Genomic DNA, 19358 nt, shown 5'->3' with positions numbered 1-19358 from the left:
TTCCTGGTTGCTTAATTCCATATCCACTGATATTCGTTTGCATATTTGTCTATTGCACAACAAATCTCAGATGATTTGGCTGTTCGTTTTTGTCGATCGAACTTGCCTCAGTGTTTTTCAATTACGTAAAGACATTGCCTCTATTCATCAAGACACTTTATCCGTGATTGCATACTTCACTAAATATAGAACTCTTGTGACTGAACGGACAATTTGGCCCCTCTCCACAAATGTGTGTGCATCTACCAACTGAGGTTGCACCAATACTCTTAAATTGCAACAATACGAGGATACGATATTAAATGCGTGCCGAACCCCTCAGTCTCATACAACTCACACTGGGTCCAAGGTCGTACATACCAAAGAAAAAACAAGTGAACCGAATTAAAAGACAAGCAACGAAATACAGGGGTCCCTGGGTTGAGCCACGAGGAAAACATGACACAGAGCGACTTAGTTTTTCATAAATTTGTGGTTCTGTAGATAATTCAGTAGGTTATCGACGTAACCGTTTTGCTTATCCATGTCAGACAGGATAACTTGCATGTCCTTCACTTTGTCTCGATAGATCTTCCCTTCTTCATCGAGCATTACCAAGTTAACTGACTCCGCCACTGATTCCCTAGTAAACCCTCCGTCTGACTCATCTCGCGGAATTTGAAACCCCAGCTTCTTCTCCTCCAGGTGCTTAGCAATAAAATAAGCGCGTTTCCAAACTGCATTGCCTCTACTACTGAGCTGTAACCTGATGAATTCAGCAAGGCACTGACCGACTCGTGATTTAATATCTTAGTCTGAGGCACCCAAGTGGTGTAAATCATCCCACGCCCTCGTGTTCGGTCTTGAAACCCTTGTGGCAACTCAACTGGCTCTGTATCAGACAAGCCTCTTTGTTTTTTCATAGCCCAAAAGAATGGTAACCCGGTCAGCTCCAAACCAAGCGCTAACTCTGTGGTCTGAGCTTGAGTCAATTTGGCCTCGGACCCAAAAGCTACAAATAGTACGCTTCCCTTTGCTTGTTTGTCGAGCCAATCTTTTATTTCACTCCAATCTTCATTGTCATCCTCTTTGCTCTCCTCTTTGCTGTCTTCAACATCAGGCAATAAGCCCACTGGAATCACGGGTTTCTTGTACATGTCCTGTAGTAATTTTAACCAATCCCCTTCAAATTCGACGCTGCTTCTTATTGCCACCATATCACAATATTCGAGACCCCTCCCAACACGATAAGCCTCGCTCACATTTCCCGTCTCCTCATCAGTTTCATAACCAGGAGCCAGGGCTAGACTCTGATACAGAGACATTGCGACATTTGTGTCGAAGTGAACCCACTTAGGTTTAACCGTGAAATCTTCTGGCTTCACGCGGTAACCATCGCCCTTGATCAAGGGAGGCCTAAAAATCCCATGAAGGAAGCAGTGTAAATATTGTAGTGACACCATCGAATGCGGAGTCTCGAAGCAATAGGCCTCAGCCAGTAAGAAACATAACCAGCGAGTATCCAATCCGCTGTGCTGGATTCCAAGAAACGAGTAATAGGTTCTTGAAGAAGATCGTACGCGAGTTTCAGGTACTTGACCTTGTGGAATGGAACCTCAGTTGTGGACTCTGCATTGTCGGGTAAGTTGGGTACTAATGGCAGTGGAATCTTGACAAGATTTATGAAAGGAGCTAGATTCTGAGGGATTTTTGGGAGGCTATCGATATTTTTGGGAGTGGAAACAAAAGAGATCTTGTGACCCTTTGCAGCCATGAGCTTGGCTAGCTTCAACTTTCAAGTAAGGAAATATGTGACCAAAGGCTAACCAAGGGAACATTACTATGTGCAATTTCTCAACACAAGCCATATCGTAAGGTGAAAGCTGAAAGCTTTGTTTTCTGCTTGGCAAGATTGATGTATTAACACGAACTATATATAGAGGGGCAGAAGAATGAGCAGTGTTATATGCATGATATTTAAGACAAATATTGTAAGTGATGTTATTTATGTGAATATAAGGGTTTGTTTCAAGCAAACTTCAGAAAATATAGGCATATTCATATTTGAAAATATCCGAATCAGAAATTATATATACATGATATTTAAATATTATATATTTATATAGGGGAGGGTTCCGGTACAAACTTTTTTAGTTAAAAACTTACAAACTTTTTTACACCATCAGATCTAAACAAAACAAGCGGCTGAGATTAAAAGATTTTGAAAAGGCGCGGTGGCAGTTTTGTAAATAACTGCAAGCCGCTCGTTTTCTGACACATTAATTAAAACGCACGATCTCCTAAATATTTAACTGCACGAAACCGCCATAACACTCAAACGGCATTACACACAAACTCACTGCTACACACAGCGATTTTCGATCATCATCTTCAGCAAATCTTCAACAAATCTTAATCAACTGCAAGTCTACATTCTCAAGCGAAGTCGTTGTTCAACTTTCAAGATCTTGATCACTAACAATGGCTCCAAAGAGGAAAAGTGATGAATTACAGAGCGTCGCTGGTAATATCTCTACATTATTTCGTAAAAGCTTTGATTTTATAGTTTCAGTAAATTTAGGTTAAATGTTTGAGATATTTGTGCATTTTTTTCCAGTTAGAGATTTTAGGTTAATTTTTTTGATTTTAGGTTATTCGGTTTAAAAAGTGTTGAATGTTTGATATAATGTTGAATGTGATAATATACGTTTTGAACTGTGTTGAATAGTAAAAAATGTTTTGAAGTATTGAATATTTCGATTTTTATTTGTTGAATCTGTACTTAAAGTATGTTGAACATGTTTGAAAACCTTGTTGGAATGCTGTTGCCAGTAGATATTGTGTTGAATTTGTTAATGATTTGTGTTGAACATGTTTGAAAAACTTGTTGCAATGCTGTTCCCAGTGGATATTGTGTTGAATTTGTTATTGATTTGTGTTGAACATGTTTCAAAAGCTTGTTGCAATGCTGTTGCCAGTAGATATTGTGTTGAATTTGTTAATGATTTGTGTTGAACATGTTTGAAAACCTTGTTGCAGTGCTGTTGCCAGTAGATATTGTGTTGAATTTGTTAATGATTTGTGTTGAACATGTTTGAAAACCTTGTTGCAGTGCTGTTGCCAGTAGATATTGTGTTGAATTTGTGAATGATTTGTGTTGAACATGTTTGAAAACCTTGTTGCAGTGCTGTTGCCAGTAGATATTGTGTTGAATTTGTGTTGAACATGTTTGAAAACCTTGTTGCAGTGCTGTTGCCAGTAGATATTGTGTTGAATTTGTTAATGATTTGTGTTGAACATGTTTGAAAACCTTGTTGCAGTGCTGTTGCCAGTAGATATTGTGTTGAATTTGTTAATGATTTGTGTTGAACATGTTTCAAAACCTTGTTGCAGTGCTGTTGCCAGTAGATATTGTGTTGAATTTGATAATGATTTGTGTTGAACATGTTTGAAAACCTTTTTGCAATGTTGTTCCCATTGTATATTGTTATTGATATTGTGTTGAATTCTGTTGAACCTATAGTTAAATACTTTAATTTGAAGAACAAAAACAATGATTTAATAAAGAATATAAGTGATTAAATTTTGTCAGATGCACCTATTCAGGAAGATCCTTTACTAGCAATTCTGCAAAATCCTACAAGGACATCATCACAAGAAAGATATGTTGTACAATGTTTAACTGAAATCTTTTCTAGTGAGAAATCACAGAATGTTCAGTTATCAACATCGATATGTCCTACAAAATCACTAACTGGTATAGTGATGATCTCTGTATCCACCAGTACATATCAAACATCGATATGTCCTACAGAAGCTGCCATTGCTAATGATGAGGAATTTGATAACTCATACTTATCTGTTGAGTTACAGAATGACTCTGATGAATGGTTAGCACTACAGGTGGAAAGAGGTTTGATAATTGAATTATTTAAATGTTATGAATTTTTAATAGCTGTATTGTTCATATTTCATTATATTTTCTTTGAACAATATTTTCTTATTTAATTGCAGGGAAAAAATCATCAGTTCATGATGATATGGAAAAATCTGATACATCTGAATATCAACCTACTGATCAAGAAGAATCAGAGGCGTTGCAGACGGATGATGAGCTATTAGAGACGTCAGATGAAGATCAGCTCATTTCTACAATGAGAGATAAGATTTTAAAAAAAAAGGGAAAAACAGAGTCAAGTACTGGTGCAAAAAAAAGAAAGGAAAAAGGGAAAGCTAAGGCAAAAGAAAGGCAAAAGGGAAAGCAGAGGCAAGATGAAGATGAAGATGAAGATGATGAAGATGACGAAGAAGACATACCAAAGGCAAGTTCTGCAAGGGATTTCTCCAACAGAACAAGAACAAGAAATTCACCTTCAAAATTCTGTGAAGTTTTAAATCAACTATCTGCAGAACAAATACAATGGATAAGAGCAACAGGATTTCATGAGCTCCTTAATTTTTCAATTAAGGAGCTTCCACATAGACTGGGATTTCAACTGCTCAAATCGTTTGATGAGGACAAATGTGTCCTAAATTTGGAATGTGGTGAAATTCCAATTACTGAAGAAGATGTACATCTGGTTCTAGGATTACCAAAGGGCACTCTTCCTGTTGAACTTGAGACAGATGAAGATTCACAGGCAGAAAAAGAGAAACCTTTTAGAGCACAGTTTGGAAAAAGTCATGTTAGGACAAGTGATCTTGTCAGTGAGATTAAGAAAGGCACTGCTGATGATCATTTTAAGACAAACTTTCTGGTTTTAATGGGGAACACTCTCATTCAAACAGTGTCGAACGGGCTTGTTGATCAGCGACTCGTTCGATTTAAAGGAGATATCAATCGCTGCAGTGTCTACAATTGGTGTTCTTATCTTTTGCAGAGTTTAAAAAATTGTAAAAAGGAATGGGCAAAGGATCCAGCAACAACTACTTTTGCGGACCTCTGGTTTTCCTCATTGTAAGTATATATTATCTATATTTTGTTGAATCTAATATTGCAATTTGTTGAATCTAATATTTTGTTGAATCTAATATTTTGTTGAATCTAATATTAAAATCTGTTGAATTCTTGTTTCCAATGTTCAATATGTTGAATTTCTTTTTGAATTGTGTTGAACATGTTCAAAAATATATATTGTCATTATAACATATTTTTTTATGTTATATGTAGTTGTTCTATGTGGATAGAGTGTGGATTAAAATTGAAACTGAAGTTGTCCGCACCATACCAAGATTCACAGCTTGGTCAGATAAAGATTTGAGAGCAAGAGAAAGGAAGGAAACTTCTGAAAATTTATTTGGAAAAGGAAGAATCAGGTCTGCAGATGAAAGCACTGAACAGACACAAGAAGTTGATAGAAATCTTGATGAAGAAAGAAAGAGAGTAAGTAAATATATGACTTTGTTTTTTTGACTTGCAATATTTTGTTGAATATATTAGTTTGTTTCTTTTCGTTGAAATATGATGTTGAATCTGTATATCAATTCTGTTGAATATGTTAGATTGTTTTTTTTTAGTTGAAATATTTTGTTGAATCTAAAATTAAAATTTGTTGAATTTGTTAGGTTATTTCTTTAAGTTTCAATATTTTGTTGAATATATATATCAATGTTGTTGAATATATGATATTGTTTTTTACAGGAACAAATGATTGTTGAATTAGAGAATTTGGCTTTTATCTTGGTTGAAAGTCGAAAGCAATTTGATGCTGCAAACAGACAATTCAACAAATGTTTGAAAAGTTGTATTGATTACAACACTGTAAATAATAATGAAGAGTTTCTGACGAGGGTTGAAGCTGCCCAAGTTTTTGTCTGTAGTGAGGCTGACCAATTTGAAAATCAATCAAGGCAGCAAGAAAAAGAAACTGAGGGAGCTTCTCAATATAATTTTGAACCATTGGGCAATCCGGTTTTGAAGAAAGAGAAGTTCAAGCAGAAAAACAAGCTGAGGAAGAAAGACAAGTAGAAAAGGAAAGAAATATTCAGGAAGTTGAGGAAGAAAGAGAAGTTGAATCAGAAAAAGGAGCTGATGGAGTGCAAAAAGAAATTGAGAAAGAAAGACCTGTTGAAAAGACTGTTTCTCCGGTTCAGTCATCAAAAGAAATTGAGCAAGAAAAACCAGTTGAAAAGACTGTTTCTCCGGTTCAGTCATCAAAAGAAATTGAGCAAGAAAAACCAGTTGAGAACACTGTTTCTCCGGTGCAGTCATCAATGGGAAGTGAGGTGATCAGAATGCTTGATGCTGCTGAAAAGGATTACCAAGAAAAAATCAGGGCCCAAGAAATGGCAAGCAACGTAAATGTTGTTGGGATAGCAACGGAGGCTGTATCTGGGCTTCACGATGAACGCACCAGTGATACTGAGATGCCTGTTGCTGAACACGGAGCTGATGAAGAAGAAGCAGTTGAAGAACAAGCAGCACCAGAAGCTCTTGACGTCAGTTCACGTAAAGCAGCACAGCTTGTTAAAAAGGTAAACTATTAGGAATTTTTAATATAATATAGTCGTGGGTTTAATATCACTTTATTCAACTAGTTCAACTGCCCAATAACCCATGTTCAACTTTTGTCTGTGTTGAACTTGGGTTCAATCCAGGTTGAACATAGTTTATTTCTATAAACCAACTCAACCCCAAACATTATCTCGTAAGTGTGTGATTAGGGTTATAAATTGAAATAAAAAATGACATCTTTCTATACCCCCAACCAAACCCTTAAGAGTTTTTGTTATGTAGAGATTGGATCCATTTTATTCTCTATTTTAATTAATTTTACTGTTTTAGTATATTAAATTTGTTTTAGTTCAACAGCCGATTAACCCATGTTCAACATTCGTCTGTGTTGAACATGTGTCCAAAGGAGGTTGAACATGGGTTACTTCTATAGTGATTAACTGAATGTTATAATGATCAATAGGATGGAAAGAAAGTAAAGATTATATTCAACACATCAAGAAGGATGAATGTAGTATCTTCAACTGTTCCTCCTCCACAGAAGCTGACAATAAAAACAACTGCCCAACCAAATGTGCAAAGCTCTGGAGAAGTCCTTCCTAGTTTTTCTTTAGGATTGACTCAAGTTGAAAAGGAAGCAGAGCTTGAAAGACAGCGAAAATCAGAAGAAGAAGCTGCACATGTGGACAAGGGGAAAAGAATAATACATGCAGCTGAAGTGTTGAAATCTCCCTGGAAGATAAGGTTAACAAGAATCAGCACAAAGATTAACAAAGAAGAGCAAAAGTTGAAAGATTGGCTTCTGACAATTGATCCAGAAGGATAGTAAGTTTCTTTTAACCTCCAGTCAAATTAAGATTTTTGTTGAATATTGTATCATTTTATGTTGAGTATATGGATAATATTTAATCATATTTGTGTTGCAACAGTTTCCTTTACTTTGACACTGCAAACGCAATTCTGGACAATTCAAATTGCATTTCTTTCCAGCCGAAACAGTTGGTGACAGCACAAGTTGTTGATGCTTTCTGCCACATTCTGAATATGAATGAAATGTATAAAGCAGAACAATCACCTCTGAGACTATTTGTTCCTCATCATGTGACTGTAAGTGAATTGTCAATAGAATTTAAAAAGTAAAATATATCATTATACCATGTGAATAACATTTTATGATTACTTGTAGGTCTATGTTTTGAGACATTCAAATTCAGAGGAGGAAGAGCAACATTTCAAAAAGTTTGTAAGAGATTTTGATGATGTTCTGGCTGCTTATGATCACATCAAATTCAACGATGTTGACTTGGTAAAATATTTACTTCATTATTCAGTGATATTATATATATGATAACTATAATTTTAACTTATTTTAATGTTGCTGCATGAATGACTAATTATCTGTATATAATTATGTATTTAATATCACTGTATTCAACTACTTCAACAGCCCAATAACCCATGTTCAACATTTTTCTGTGTTGAACATGGGTGCAAAGGAGGTTGAACATTGGTTATTTCTATACCCCAACCCAACCCTAAACCGTATCTCATAAATATGTGACTTAAGGTTGAAAATTAAAATAACAAATGAGGTCTTTCTATACCCCCAACCAAACCCTTTTGAGTTATTGTTTTTATCTTCTACTGATCAGAAATTTAACAGTGTTGAACATGGCTACAAAAGGGGTTGAACATGAGTTATTTCTATACTCCAAATCAAACCCGAAACACTATCTCGTAAGTATGTGATAAGAGTTAGAAATTGAAATAAAAAATGACATCTTTCTATACCCCCAACCAAACCCTTATGATTTTTCATTATGTAGAGATTGGATCCTTAATATTCTCTACTTTAATTAATTTAAATGTTTTAATATAATTCTTTGTTAAATATCACTGTATTCAACTAGTTCAACAGCCCATTAACCCATGTTCAACATTTATCATTGTTTTTACTGTTTTGAGTTTTTGATTTTTAGACACAGCATTCATTATATACTCTATTTTTATTAATTTTACTGTTTTAATATTTTCCAACAGATTTTCTTCAGCATGACAGTTTCCGACCATCACTACCTCTTATGTTTCAACATTAAAAAACCAAGTTTTGAGGTTATTGATAGTAGTGCTCTGCAGCCAGATTTCGATGCAAAGTACCAGCAAATACCTCAAAATATTGTAAGTAATTACTACTTTATTAAAATGATCATATTCTTTTTTGACTTGAATTTGACATGGAATTCTCTCAATTAATGTATGCTTTTTAACAGAGAAACTTCCTTGTAAGATACATGATTTTAAAAAATCATTCAAAGGCGAAGGACATAGATTCTCTTGTGCCTGTTAGATTGGAAATGAAGTGGAGAACTGAGCACAATCATATTGATTGTGGTCTTTTTGTCATGAGACACATGGAGCACTACCAGGGTGTTTCAAAAAATTGGGATTGTGGACTCGCTGTTGAGGGAAAAGTCCAAGACCAACAGCTAGATGTCCTGAGGACAAGATATGCACACCAGATTCTATTGCATGAATGCAACAAACAGAAGCATCATGTGGAGTATCAGATTTTTGAAGAACATGTGAAAAAAGCTGAATTGGAGAAGCAGAAAGCTAAAGAAAAAAAGGAAAAGGATACTAAAGCTCCTGCAAAAAGACAAAGACGTGCCTAAGCACAATTTGATCAGACTTTTAAATGTTTTGCTTGTAAATATTTTGCTATTATGTGCATTTTGCATAATACATAATTCCTTGGTCACCAAGAAACAGATATGTAATTGCATGAATGCTAATTGATCTGTATATAATTGTTTCTTTAGTATCAATGTATTTTATATGTACTATTCTTCCCCAGTTCAACAGCCCATGAATCCATGTTCAACATTTATCTGTGTTGAACATGGGTACAAAGACGGTTGAATTCATGAGTTATTCTATATCCCAAATAAAACCCCAAACAATATCTCGTAAGTGTGTGATTAGGGTTATAAATTGAAATAAAAAATGACATCTTTCTATACCCCCAACCAAACCCTTAAGATTTTTTATTATGTAGAGATTGGATCCATTTTATTCTCTATTTTAATTTGTTTTAGTTCAACATTATTTATATACAAATTCAAGAATGAAAATATATGTGTTCAACATTATTTATATAGAAATTCAAGAATGAAAGTATATGTGTTCAACATTATTTATATAAGAATTCAACAAAACAAAACTTCAAAATAACAAATATTCAACTATACAAAAACTAGAGTTCAAAATTGTCACCCATGCCACTTTCACTGTTGTCTGTACTTTGTTTTTGTTTCTTCTTCCCAGCAGAATTCTCAACCAAATTTTGCATTTTTCTTATAGGAAAATTCCTAAAGTCATGATAAACTTCTGTCTTGCAATACCTGCAAATCCTCTTTAGTTTACCAGAAAGTATAGTTGATTTTTCAGCAGCACTCTTAATTCTCTTTGTTCCACACCCTTTGTTCCGACATTAATTTGGAGGCTTGACTTCAATGTTAACTGGAATCTCTGATCCAATAAACTTTTCAACAACATCTTTCTTGTTTCCCACAACTAGCTTCCCTTCAAATTTCCAACCACGTAACTTCTGTTTTACATCTTTTAGACAACTTTGAATCAAATCAAGTGCTTCTTTATTGTCACCAGCCAACCCCATACACGAATTGAAATCAAACCAAATATCATTCACAATAACACTAAATTTCTCTTTATCATCACTTGATGTGCTTGAAACAAATCTTGTTGCATTTTTCTCAGCATTTTTCATCCATCTATTCAGAACAAGATGCCTTGGCAGCTTGTGCACAGGAACTTGTTTTAATGCAAGAATCAAATGACTGCATGGTAAACCAATTCTTTCAAACATCCTACAAGAACACTCAAGTTTATGATTTTCCAAAATGTGCAAAACCTGTACCAAATATAAGTGATTTAATATCAAATATAAAATACATACAAACATGAAAAATAAATTACATATATTCAACACTACTAAAACATATATTCAACACAAATTGAATTGTATTTCAACACAAGCTAAAATATATTCAACACTACTAAAACATATATTCAACAAAAATAAATATATACAACACCCCTACGACATGTATTCAACAACCCTAAAACATATATTCAACACCCCTAAGACATTGTATACGAAATATACAATACATGCAAACATAAAAAATAAATTACACTAAAAAAGGCATTAAATAATAATCAAATGCAATCTACTAGTACTTCAGAAATACCTGAAATTCTTTAGCAGCTTTAAGATCATGTAAAACAAACTTCTTTACTTCAACACCACTCATATCCTTTATTACCAAATGGAAACAAGCATCTCGTACTTGTTTCTGGAATTTATAAAATATTTCACGTGTGTATAACTCTGCAGCATCCTTCTCCAAAAATAGTTCTGTATCAGTACTTGGGAACGCAACATTAGACTTATGATTCAAGTCTGAATTGATATTACGTTGCTTATCCATTGCAGTCTCAAAACGTAGATAAAACTGAGATAGAGTATCACCAGGTTGATGATAATGACTAAAAAATGAATTTGCACTTTCTGACCAAGATGTTGTCCGTAATATTCCTAATAAAGGATCTTCTTTGAAATATGCTGGAATCCATAAATGTCGGCATATATACATATCACACAACCACTCATTGTCAGTCATCTTAAACTCATCCATCAAAGATTTCCAACCAGCTTCAAACTCAGATATATCCAAATTTTCACCCCATACAAAAGGTTTAAGCTTTGATAAAAATCCACCATCCATTGCCAATACCACACCAACCTAAAAATACATTTTAAAAAAAAACTAACAAATATCAGGCATACAAATTTCTCAACATAAAAAATAGATATATTCAACACTACTAAAACACATATTCAACACAAATCAATATATTCAACACCCCTAAGACATGTATTCAACACCAATAAAACATATATTCAACACAAATACATATATTCAACACAAATGTTATGGAGGTTCAACAGAAGATACCTTGGATGGAAATTTTTTCATGATGTGCCACATACAAAGACGATGCCTTGTCTTTTCTTTATCAAACACATCAGCAATTGCTTGTTTCATTGCAGCACATTGATCAGTCAATATGCATAATGGATGTCGCCCCATACAATTTAGTAAAGCTTGAAAAATCCATTTGTAATGAGCTATATCTTCTTTTGAAAGTAGACCAGCACCAAAAGTTACACACTTTCTATGATTGTCAACACCACAGATTGGAACAAAAACCATGTTATACCTGAAAACAAATATATGTTTATTAAGAATTGAAGAAAAAAGAGAATAAGCTATACACAAAATACTTTAGAAAATAACATAAATTTCTTACTTGTTAGTACTAAATGTGGCATCTACTGAAATAACATCACCAAACACATCATAGTTTCTACGACCAACACAATCTGCCCAAAATAACTTTGTCAATTTTCCAGACTCATCCACATCATGTTCATAGTAGAATCTGCCATTAGAAGAATCCTTCAAAGATTGAAATTTATTCAATATTACTTGTGCATCTGCATTCCCAATTATGTTCTTCAAGTCTCTATTCCAATTTTTAAAATCAACAACTGTTGCCCCAATCTGGTCATACCCTCCAACAAACTCTTTCATTAAACCAAACGCACGAGCAGGACCTATTCTGACTTTTGAACAATCAAATGCAAAATTTTGATGTGCAACAGTCATTGACCGGTTTGCCTTCAAAAACTTCTTACCATCAGCACTAGCAAACCTATGATTATGTTGTTCAATAAACAAAGTAATCTCATATATTGAACCCTTCGTATGTTTCACCACAATCATAGCAGGACATCCACATCTAGTAAACATACTTTTCCTCTTTTGTTTTGAACAAAATGAGCCATCATCATTCTTCTCACCATTTTTAGAATAAAAGCCTTCTCGTGAACAGTGAAAACGTTTCGATTGAATACGTCCATCTCGATATCGCTTCTCACTACCACGCCTAATATCAAATCCACAAGAACGACCATAATCAACATAAAAATGCGCAGCCTCATCTATACTCCTAAATGATTTTCCAACATTAGGTTTACTATCAACCATACAAGGCAACCAATACGTTGTAGAACCTGGAGATACATATTTACGCGAAGACAAATCATCAACTTCTCCCAAAGACAAATCATCATCTTCTATAGCCACAACATCCATAGGCAATGTATTAGCATCAAAGTTTTGAGCAATTTTATCACCAAAACCTGAAAAAGTTATAGAACTAAACTGAAAATCCCAAAACATTATATTCAACAGTTACACATAAACAAAGTTCAACATAAAGAAAACAAAGATTCAATAAATATCTTGTTCAAATCCCAAAAAGTACTCAAGTAAGAGTAATCATACAAAATTGATACTTATATTCAACAAACACTTATAATTACAGTCAACAAATTAAATACAATTATAATTCATACTTATAAGTACACTTATAAGTCATTATATTCAACAGATGCACGTAAACAAAGTTCAACATAAATACAACCAGAATTCAACATATTTAAGTCATATACATATCGTTCAACAGAATTCATACTAATATTCAACAAACACTTTATAATTACATATAATAATTGATTCATATACAACTCGTTCAAGAAAAGTTAATCATACATTCAACGAAACAACAAACATTCAGATTAAAAAAAGAATCAACAAACTAAACTCAAAGAAAATCATGTCGTACCTGAATTCAAGTCCATAGCACAATCGCATAAAAGAAGAACAATCGAACAGAGTAATAACCAAATCTCCACCTAAAAAAACAAATTTTTTATTATAATATTCAATCGAACACCACAAAACACCTCCAAACAACCTAATCCCGACGAATACAGTACAGGCGTCAAAGAAAAAACAATAAAACAAGTAAAACACATCAAATCGTATATCTCGAGCTGAAGAAAACAACTAAACAACAAATTTATGTAAAAAAAACAGTAATTTACCTTCAAGTATGCGTAAATCTGTAGTCGAAAACCGCGTTGTTCTCTCTCCAGCTCAGAAACTCGCCGTCGTCTCTCTCCGATGCGTCTTCTCTCTCTAGCCGGCAAAAATTTCCAACAAACAATAATACGCTTCTGTTAATTTTTTAGTTTATATAGGTTATAACTGTTTAAACGTAAATTGACTAAGTTACCCCTCTATTATAAAATTTTAAGTCAGCCCCAGCCCTAGGATCAAATCTAATCTGATGGCCCAAAAAAGTTTGTAAGTTTGTAACTTAAAAAAGTTTTTATTTGATCCTATTCCTATTTATATATATATATATATATATATATATTATTTTATAACCTCATAAAGTGTGAATTATAGTTTGTGCATTTACATATGTACTCATAAAATAATATATTTGTATAAATTTTTATATAATTATAAAATATTATAGACATTTATCATCGAGTATATCCCACATTTTCAGTTTTTAATTATTAAATATCCTGCATGTTTTAATCTCGGCAATCCATTGTTTTCTATATCCAACGGTCCACTTGTGGACTCCAACGACTCCAATATTTTGAGACTCCAAGAAACCAATTCTGGTTGAAGAGAAATAATTAGCGACAACCCATTTGTTTTTACATTTTGGGCAATGAGAAGTACAAAATTTATACAAACTCAACTGGTACTGAATTCAGCTCTCATATTTTATAAGTTTCTTTAGAGCATCTCTAATGGTTAATTTTGACACATCACTCAAAATATTATTTTTTATATTCACACTCCTCCAATAGTTGACACTCCAAAATGCCAACTTTATTAATAAGAAAATAATATTTTATATATTATTGGGACCACAAATCTATATTTTATGTATTATTGGGACCACAAATGAAGTTGGCACCCTACTTTATGGGTTGACAACTTTTGGCACCTCAAAGCCAACTCACCTGGCACCCCAATAGCACTCCAACATCTCCAATGGGGGTGCCAAGGAGAGTGCCGGTCCATGTCATGCCACATGGCATTGGCACCCCTCTTGGCACCTCCCATTGGAGATGCTCTTAGATACAGTTTTGTATCATATGAAGAGAAACTTGTGATATCCCCAGAAAGTGTATTCATTTGCCTCTAATCTTAGCTTCAAAAGAAATACATGCAACTTCTGCTGACTAAATGCCCTCAGACAACTTCTAAAAATGACGAATTGTTCGACCTGGAGTAATTCGTGGCTTGAACGGGAAGTAGTTCTCGATCATTGCTGTAATTTTGAGGTGGACTGGACCTTAAAAATCGACATGAATTGCATTTCCATTACAAACATTTGAAAGCTTCAGTGAGCAAGTTGAACAAGGCATTCAACTAGCTCCTCAACTGGCCATGTGATGTTCAATCAGTGAAGACACTGAGTTGGGCTCCTCCATAGCTGCTACGTGTAATTAATAACAGATCTAACCAACTTTCCATAACCCCTGTGGACAAATTTTGCCCACGAATCCCCGAGGTGTGTTTCATAAACTTGTGCATTTAAATGCATACAACGTACGATATTGATGTTAAACTCTATGCCTTGTTTCTGAACGTTTTTGAATTGAGGTAGTTTTATGCGTAAATCAGAGCCTATTCTTTTTACCTTTAAATGAGTTGCTCATTAGTTCTATGCAGATTTGATCTTCTTTTCAATTATAACTTGGACATAAGTTTTAAGTAAGAACTAATAGAGCGCGATTGGATAGCTTAGGTACACCCAGTTCGACTTTAGCTCATCTCAAGAAGTATCAGAACAGAAAAGTCAGAACTAGTAACATCATGCAAGCGTGCGACTTAAAAAATATTTTTCCTACAGGTCGTCCACCAAACGTGCTCTTATAAATTGCGACAACCTTTATCTTCATTATCAACAGAAGTTAAGATATAGAAACGATTGAGAGAAGAAGAAATTGTGAAGATAGGAAGATGGAGAAAGGGCGGTTATTACTATTTCCATTGCCCTTCCAAGGCCACATAAACCCCATGCTTCAGCTTGCAAACATCCTCCACTCCAAGGGCTTCAACATTACGATCATACACACTTCCTTCAACTCTCCAAACAAATCCAGTTACCCTCACTTCACTTTCCAGTCCTTCTCCGAGGAAAGTCTTGCTGGTTGCACTAGCTTGCTAGGAAATGTCAAGGATATCATATTACTACTTAACCTCATGAACAAGGTCTGGTTTGATCCTTTTCTTGACTGCGTTAAAAGGCTGTTATCAAATTCTTCTGCAGAGGATCCTATACGCTGCTTGATTTCAGATGCTACTTTGTACTTTACTCAAGCTGTCGCGGATTTACTTAAGCTCCCCAGAATTGTTTTGAGGACGAGTAGTCTAAGTTCATTTCATGTTTTCCATGCCTTCCCACTTCTGCTTCAAAAAGGATACCTCTCCATGGAAGGTGCGCATTACTACTTAGCAATATATACGTTTAAATTTTCTCTGGAAACTAAGAATTATCCCTTTTATTTTCATATATAGTATATATTTTTCTCACTTTCATTATTATCTTAACTTTTACTTGGACAATTATTTTTGGGTACTTGGTTTCCCTAACCACACAAACATAAGAAAAAAATCTGATTTCAAGCATGTTTTTTTTTTGCTTGTAAATAACATTTTATGTGAGTATAACTATCTCTCTTTCATAAATCAAATGCATGCTACAAAAAAATAGCAAAGTAGCTCCTAAAATGACAGGATAAGTATAAGTTGATTGTCTGCAGAAAATAACTTGTTGTGGGCGGCTTACAATGCATGATATATCATCTCAGGATGAGTACGATATATAAATCCGCAGATGTAAAAATTAGGTGGCTGCAGTCTGCAAAACAATAATCAGTTTTGTGGTGGCTCACAATGCAGTTGTATGTCATCTCAAGATAACTACTGCTATAAAATCAAAGATGTGGGGAGATGCATGAGATGAGCAGTGATCAAATATGATTTGAGTTATTATGCCCCAATTAGTTGGACATGTTAAGTTGTTGTAGTTGGGAAAAATAGATATGATTAATAATTTTTATGGGTCTTAAATTTATGTATAGCATATTAAAAACAGGAGGATGAAAGACCTGTAATAAAAAAAGATTTTTTCATTTAATTTTGAATTCTATCAACAAATATAATGGTACTTAACAACTATTAAGGTACTTAAGTGCATGGCTGATCTACTTTGGTTTGTCAATTTTGATTACAGATTCTGAATCAGAAGCACCAGTTCTAGAGGCTCCACCACTCAAAGTAAAAGATGTTTCATTGACCTTTAAGATCGAGGGAGAGGCTTTGGATGTGATGCTCTCTGGACTAATGTCAGGAACCAAGGCAGCTTCAGGACTCATTTGGAACTCCTTTGAAGAACTTGAACAATCTGTGCTTCCTAATATTCAACAAGAATTTCCCATCCCCAATTTCACAATCGGTCCATTTCACAAATACTTTACAGCCTCAGCAAGTAGCTTAATCGCACAAGACCAGACTGCACTTTCTTGGTTGGACATGCAAGCACCACTGTCTGTCTTGTATGTCAGTTTTGGGAGCCTTGCAGCTATTGATAAGACTGAATTCTTTGAAATGGCTTGGGGCTTGGCCAATAGTAAGCAAAAATTCTTGTGGGTGGTTAGACCTGGAGCCATTCGTGGCTCAGAGTGGTTAGAGCCCTTTCCTGATGAGCTTCTTGAGGCAGTAAGTGAAAGGGCTCATATTGTAAAATGGGCTCCACAACAAGAGGTGTTGGCTCATCCTGCCACAGCATGTTTTTGGAGTCATTGCGGATGGAATTCAACGTTGGAGAGTATTTGTGAAGGAGTTCCCATGATTTGTTCCCCTTCCTTTGGAGATCAGCAAACAAATGCAAGGTATATAGAGGCTGTCTGGAAAGTGGGATTAGTATTGGAGAATGGGATCGAGAGAGAGGAGATAACAAGGGCAATAAGGAGAGTGATGGTTGACAAAGAAGGGATAGAGATGAAAATGAGAATATCTTCTTTGAAGGAAAAGGCAAACACTTGTTTAACGGAAGGTGGATCATCATACAGATCATTAGAAAGCTTAGTTAGTTTCATCTTGTCATTCTAAAATTGTTTAAGCTTTTCTAGCTCCCTCCATCATCATAATATGCAGACCTTTTTTGTATTGTGTAATAATATGCAGACATTTTTTGGTACTGTGCTTTATTGTTGATTTGTCAGTTTTGTCCAAGCAAAAACACAATGCAGCAATATGAATTTTAATTAAATGATACATGTTGAAATGCCTGGGATCTGAGGCAAAAAAATCGCATCATTCTGAAGATTCATAGTTCTTGATGCTGAATCAAAGTACTTGGCTCACCCGTTAATATGTGATGCTACACTCTGTACATTCACAGGCACATTTTGCATCGATATTCCAATGACGCGGGCATTATGAAGTCGCAAGGGGGCAAGACCGGTCCCTCTTGTTTCAAGAAACCTCACCTTGAGAGATTGCCAACCTCTGATTTCTAGAATTTGCAAGCGTATCAGTATATGGACTTCTAAGTTTATTGGACAAGCTGGTAGGCTCCAGCTTATCAACTCCATTCTCTTTGCTATTCAAAGCTTCTGGGCTCGCTGTGTTTTTCTTCCTAATAATGCCATCAAAGCGATCCAGAGCATCCTGGCTCGGTACTTGTGGGCTGGAAACCTCATTAGTAGGTGTGTGTTTAAAGTGGCTTGGGCGGATTGCTGCTATCCGAAGGAGGAGGGTGGTATTGGGATTAAGAGCATTAAGGTTTGGAGCAACGCTGCAATTCTTTTTCAACTTTGGAGAATTATTAACAAGGAGGAATCGTTGTGGATCGAGTGGCTATATAGGCATGACTTAAAAAAGAAGGGGTTCTGGTCGCTATCAACTCCTTATAAATGTTCCTGGTCTTGGCGGAGGATCCTTAACAGCAGAGATTTGGCAAAGCAATTTATAAGGTATTCCCCTGGTTGTAACTCTGCTTTTTTATTTTGGCATGACCCTTGGCTGCACAACTCTACGGTAAGGTCCAAATATGATGATTCTATTCTCTCGGCCCTTGAGATTGATGGCATGACTCGGCTCAGTTGTGTTCAAGATAATAATCAATGGTGTTTGGGTGATAGTAATCACCCTCGGGTTAGAGATTTGAGACAGGAATGTTCCACTATCCTCATTACGGGGAGTGATTGTATCACTTGGAACAATGGGCACACTGGGTCTGTCAAAATTGCCTCAATATATGCGGATCTGTACAATCATAGATTAAAGCCTCCATGGTTCTCTTTCGTATGGCACAACTTCAACCCCCCAAAATACGCTTTTAATGCTTGGCTCACTATCAAGGAGCGCTTGCTAACCAAGGATAGGATGATATTGTTTCATATGCGTACTACTGCTCAATGCTTACTATGCCAAAGCTTTGACGAGAATCATGCCCACCTGTTTTGTAACTGCGTCTATTCTAGACAAATTCTAGATTCTTGTCCTGCTTCTGTCAGTACTAATTGGGAGGATATCTTGTTGGTTATTTTAGTGTAATTGAATTAACTAGTTGATCAATGTAATCATAATATTATATCGAACAAGTCAGGAGAGTACGGAGTGTATGCTTAGTTCGAGTTTATTATGATTATTAGTGCTTATGAGGCATGTTCATTGGCATTAGACACATCTATTGGAAAAGAAGTGTCTATTGGCATTAGATTTGTCCATTGACATTGGACACATCTATTGGGATAAGATGTTTCTATTGCCATTAGACAAATCTATTTGGATTAAGATGTGTTTATTATCAAAAAGACACATCTATTGACATCTATATATTGATGTTGCATTGATCATTTCAAGAAAATGGTTCATTTGAAATACACAACAAT

General features: G+C 35.0%; 4 protein-coding genes across 4 annotated transcripts; 1 reads left to right on the top strand and 3 right to left on the bottom strand.

Annotated features, from left to right (window-relative positions):
- Positions 1-419: 419 nt before the first annotated feature.
- Positions 420-1945, bottom strand: LOC108207399 (UDP-glycosyltransferase 91A1). The gene is given in 4 exon segments (XM_064086302.1): positions 420-698; positions 701-1387; positions 1390-1777; positions 1779-1945. Coding segments are annotated over 4 exon segments (1389 nt in total). The 5' UTR covers positions 1848-1945; the 3' UTR covers positions 420-453.
- Positions 1946-9923: 7978 nt separating this feature from the next.
- Positions 9924-10319, bottom strand: LOC135150509 (uncharacterized). The gene has a single exon (XM_064086848.1). It carries the CDS (start codon positions 10317-10319, stop codon positions 9924-9926), a length of 396 nt encoding a protein of 131 aa, XP_063942918.1.
- A 281-nt stretch (positions 10320-10600) lies between these two features.
- LOC135150162 (protein FAR1-RELATED SEQUENCE 5-like) lies at positions 10601-12796 on the bottom strand. Its single transcript, XM_064086301.1, has 3 exons — positions 11828-12796; positions 11473-11737; positions 10601-11259 (listed from the first exon to the last, which is right to left on the bottom strand). Exons 1-3 carry the CDS (start codon positions 12760-12762, stop codon positions 10687-10689), a joined length of 1773 nt encoding a protein of 590 aa, XP_063942371.1. The 5' UTR covers positions 12763-12796; the 3' UTR covers positions 10601-10686.
- A 2506-nt stretch (positions 12797-15302) lies between these two features.
- On the top strand, positions 15303-17659 carry LOC108208191 (UDP-glycosyltransferase 76B1). The gene is made up of 2 exons (XM_017378693.2): positions 15303-15895; positions 16694-17659. Exons 1-2 carry the CDS (start codon positions 15418-15420, stop codon positions 17569-17571), a joined length of 1356 nt encoding a protein of 451 aa, XP_017234182.2. The 5' UTR covers positions 15303-15417; the 3' UTR covers positions 17572-17659.
- Positions 17660-19358: the final 1699 nt, after the last annotated feature.

This window comes from Daucus carota, chromosome 2 (genome assembly GCF_001625215.2).
Source record: "Daucus carota subsp. sativus chromosome 2, DH1 v3.0, whole genome shotgun sequence".
In the NCBI taxonomy this organism is placed as follows: Eukaryota; Viridiplantae; Streptophyta; class Magnoliopsida; order Apiales; family Apiaceae; genus Daucus; species Daucus carota.
The sequence above is the reverse complement of the archived record's forward strand: the minus strand, read 5'-3'. Positions and strand labels throughout refer to the sequence as shown.